At 42.6% G+C, this 4,319-nt stretch overlaps 1 protein-coding gene across 1 annotated transcript; it reads left to right on the top strand.

Moving 5' to 3' along the window:
- Positions 1-2,020: 2,020 nt before the first annotated feature.
- On the top strand, positions 2,021-3,304 carry GPR151 (G protein-coupled receptor 151). Its single transcript, XM_069956826.1, has one exon. It carries the CDS (start codon positions 2,021-2,023, stop codon positions 3,302-3,304), a length of 1,284 nt encoding a protein of 427 aa, XP_069812927.1.
- The last annotated feature ends 1,015 nt before the right edge of the window (positions 3,305-4,319 follow it).

Genomic DNA, 4,319 nt, shown 5'->3' with positions numbered 1-4,319 from the left:
CCCTCCCTTAGAGATGGCCCAACTTCCTTATACCCCCTTATAGATGGCCCCCTCTCCCTTTCCCTTATAGATGCCCCCCTTACTTATACCCCTTTATAGATGGCCCCCTCTCCCCCTCCATTATAGATGCTCCCCCCATTATAGATGGCCCCCCTCTCCCCCCTTCTTATAGATTGGCCCCCTCTCCCCCTTCTTATAGATTGGCCCTCCTTTCCCCCTTATTATAGATGGCTCCCCTCTCCCCCTTCTGATAGATTGGCCCTCCTTTCCCCCTTATTATAGATGGCTCCCCTCTCCCCCCTTCTTATAGATTGGCCCCCTCTCGCCTCCTGGTCTGCGGCTGCCGGCAGCGCGCATCAAAGAGCTCCCCATGAGCCGGGGCTGGGACTTCCAGCACAAGAGCGTCTCTGACGTGCGCTTCCTGTGCCAGAAGTCAGGGCTCGAGGCGGCACAGGGAGTTCACTGATGCGCGTGCTGCCGTGGATAGGACGGGACACCCCCGGCAGCCGCAAATCAGCCGGGGACAGTAAGAGCAGGACTCTTGTGACCGCAAGCAAAACAATGCTTGCGATCACAAGAGAGTGCAGTGGTGAGGGGGGGCCTCGCGCGCCCCCCCTCATGGCGGGCCGGGTCGTAGTAGCGACCACTGCGACCCTGGTAGCTACGCCACTGAACCTAAGCAGTGTCCCATTCACTTGAATGGGAACGGGCAACTCAGCAGTTTCTTGCGCTTCTGCTATTAAAAGTATGGTACATGGAAGAACACACTCTGGTAGAGGCTATAGTGTTTGATAGAGATGAACGAACCTCGAGCATGCTCAAGTTAAACCGAACCCGAGCGTTTGGCATTTGATTAGCGGTGGCTGCTGAAGTTGGATAAAGCCCTAAGGTTGTTTGGAAAAAATGGATACAGCCAATGACTATATCCATGTTTTCTACATAGCCTTAGGGCTTTATCCAAGTTCAGCAGCCACCGCTAATCAAATGCCGAACGATCGGGATCGGATGGACTCGAGCATGCTCGAGGTTCGCTCATCTCTAGTGCTTGCACAAGTGCTATGACCTATTCAATAAGCTGATCCTATTAATGTGATCACTGTGCTCGTAAGAATTTAACCTTACTATAACATCTACTGTATGTGTACAGTTATATGAAAAATAAAAATCATTCATATTTTGCTTAGAAATCATGCACATTTTCCAGGTAAAACCTCACATTCCTTGGATAAATGTCATGTCATACTCTTAAACGATATGTGAATCACATCATGTTTTTCATGCCATATAATGGTTTGCATATTTGCCTTCATGTCATATATTTTTCTAATGGTATTTATGAAAAATTTTAGTCCCTTAATCTAATGTAGCATACAATGCCATTTGCATTCCTAAATTGTGTATATATGCAAATACACGGAAAAGCTAATTTCTATGGAGTTCAATGCAGCATTCAAAATCTATTCAGCGTTACTTTCATTGAGAGACTCCATTAAGAAGCTCATTTCTGTAATGTTCCGTACAGCAACTGATATGTGAAATCTACAGCTACCTTACATAGTTCAATAAAAGGTATGAAAAATGTTCACACACAAGCAAGATCAGGAAATGCTTCATTTCCCCTTTTGAGGAGGGGTGGTAAAGGCTTGTATATTTACTAAACCACATGAAAGAGCATTAGGAAATCCTATCCACTCTCAGAAGAGGTAGCACTCAGTTTTTAAGATTTGCACACTACCTCAGCCTCGAATAAGTCAACCTGCATAATGTCTGATGCAGCTATGAATAATTGATCTGGAAATCCTTTAATAAATGGGTTGACTAATAAGATGGTAATGACATCTGCTAACATGAAGCATCCAATGTGCAGTGTCTGGTAGGTGTCAATCAGAGATGCAGCCTGTATATAAGAGAAGGAGGTGCATATCGCTTTCTTATACGCCTGTCTAGTGCTTAGTCTCACAATCAGTTACAGGTGAGAATATCCTGAAGCTCTTTCAGTCTGCGCAGATCTCTAAGGGACATGGAGACCAACTTCAGCACTTTGGACAGCTCCTTTCCAATGCAGGCACTGTATGCTTTGGGATTTCAGCCTTTGGACCTTGGAGAATGGACTTTTGTCACGCCTACCATACTGGTGTTGATCTGTTTACTGGGACTTACTGGTAACCTATGTGTTATCTCCATCCTTCTTTATAATTCAAGAAAAGCCAAACCTTCCTTGATCCACTCTCTGATCCTGAATCTAAGTGTCTCAGATCTCCTGCTGCTGATGTTCTCTGTGCCATTCAGGGCAGCAGCCTACTCACCATCTATTGTAGCAGTAGGCTGGTTTGTGTGCAAAACTGCGGACTGGTTTACACATGTCTGCATGTCAGTGAAGAGCTTCACCATTGCAATAGTTGCCAGATCTTGCTTCATATATGCCAGCAATCCTGCCAAGCAAGTGACCATTCCACAAGTGACCATCTGTGCTGTTATGCTATCTACCTGGGTGGTAGCTTCAGTTCTGCCATTGCCAGAGTGTTTCTTTACAGGTGCAAAGCAAAATGACAGCTCGGTTATTTGCCTCCTGGACATACCACCCCAGGCACAGGAGATGATGGCCATCTTTGTCAAGCTTTATCCGTTCTTTGTATACCTTATCCCTTTCACCATAGCTTTCTTCTACTTTCGGAGAGCATATGGCCAATGTCAACGTAGAGGAACTAAAACTCAGAATTTGAGAAACCAAATGAGGTCCAGAAGGCTCACAATAATGCTATTAACTGTCACCATCACATTTTGCATTTTTTGGCTTCCAGAGTGGGTCTCCTGGCTCTGGTTTTGGCATCAACTCCTGAGTGGTCCACCTCCTCCTCAAGCATTCATAACATTAGCCCAAGTATTAATGCTTTCTCTTTCTTGCATAAATCCCTTTATCTTTCTTATCATGTCAGAAGAATTTAAAGAAGGATTTAAAGACGTCTGGAAACGTTTAATTTCCAAAAAATCTTTGGTCGTAAAAGATAAGGATGAAGACGATGAAAAAGATAAAGGAGCACTGACTCCAGAGGAGGTCCCACCAGATTCCGTTTCTTCCCCAGATCCTGTCCCAGAGCAACCTATAACTGATGACAATGAGGAGCAGTCATGTTCTCAGCAAAACTTTGGAAGCCAAGACAGTAAAGAAAACCCAGTTTTGCCAGATGTAGAGCAGTTCTGGCATGAAAGAGAAGCCAATCCATCTGATCAAAACAATGACCCAATTCCATGGGAGCATGATGACGCTACAGGTGGTTCTGAGAAGTCCAGTGCAAAAATGTAAGGAACTATGGTGAACTATCGAGCCTGATGGATAGCTGGTTCTCGCCTCTCCAGTGTGCTCTTATATGCTGTATTCAAGTTTAATCGTAAATATGTGTAACCATTACCCATAGTTTATGGTGGACTTGTGATCAAATGATTTCTATATGGAAAGTACAAGGACAATTTATTCTGGAACTTGTAAAGATGAACAATAACATGATCCTATTAAAACATTTTTTTTTGTCAAAAAGCTCTAGAGCCTCAAACTATTCATCTAATTGCAACCCAGCATGTAATTGCAAAGAATTTCTTTTTGTTTTGCATAATGGGTTAATCTTCCTGTAGAGTTAATACTATGTACATCTCCCATGCCTACTCAAGTAAGTTGAAGAACCAGTGTACCATTTACCAATAAGCAGGTAATCTACATAGTAAGAATCTATAGATTTAGAACTATGTCCGTTTTTAATAAAAGGTTAAACTAGACAATTGTGGATGCATGTTTCAACCTACATGGTTCTTGTCTTATTGACCAATGGGATGGAATGAATTGTACATTACACGTATTAATCAGCTACAGATAAACATGCATTTGCTAAGGATCAGCACAAAAAGATGTCTGTCTTTCCTTTATTTATGTTCTCCCTTTATGATCTGATGTATTTAGCCACTGATCACTCAGGATTTCTTACACTATCACCGAGTCTCCAGCAGTCTATTCATTTTGTGATTTATTGTTATATTTGTATTCATTTTAGAGAACCCTGCCTGTGTATTTGTACATATTCTGTGTACCTTGTGTGCATTTCTATTTTCTATTTGGTCACCCTTACGATCATAATGACTGCCTGAAGCATGAGTATAGGAAACATACAAACTTCTAAGCGTCACATGGCTCCATGCATGATCGATCATTTATAGTGAACCGATCTTAATGGATCTATTGACTTTGAATAATCTAGCATGTTACAACTGCCATAGGGTAATAGAAACGTGACATTCATCTCACAGTCTATATATCTATGCACAGATTA

This window comes from Dendropsophus ebraccatus, chromosome 1 (genome assembly GCF_027789765.1).
Source record: "Dendropsophus ebraccatus isolate aDenEbr1 chromosome 1, aDenEbr1.pat, whole genome shotgun sequence".
Taxonomy (NCBI): domain Eukaryota; kingdom Metazoa; phylum Chordata; class Amphibia; order Anura; family Hylidae; genus Dendropsophus; species Dendropsophus ebraccatus.
The sequence above is the reverse complement of the archived record's forward strand: the minus strand, read 5'-3'. Positions and strand labels throughout refer to the sequence as shown.

What these genes read in the sequence shown, in the direction of transcription:
- GPR151 (XM_069956826.1), top strand. Translation starts at nt 2,021, where the DNA reads ATGGAGACCAACTTCAGCACTTTGGACAGCTCCTTTCCAATGCAGGCA.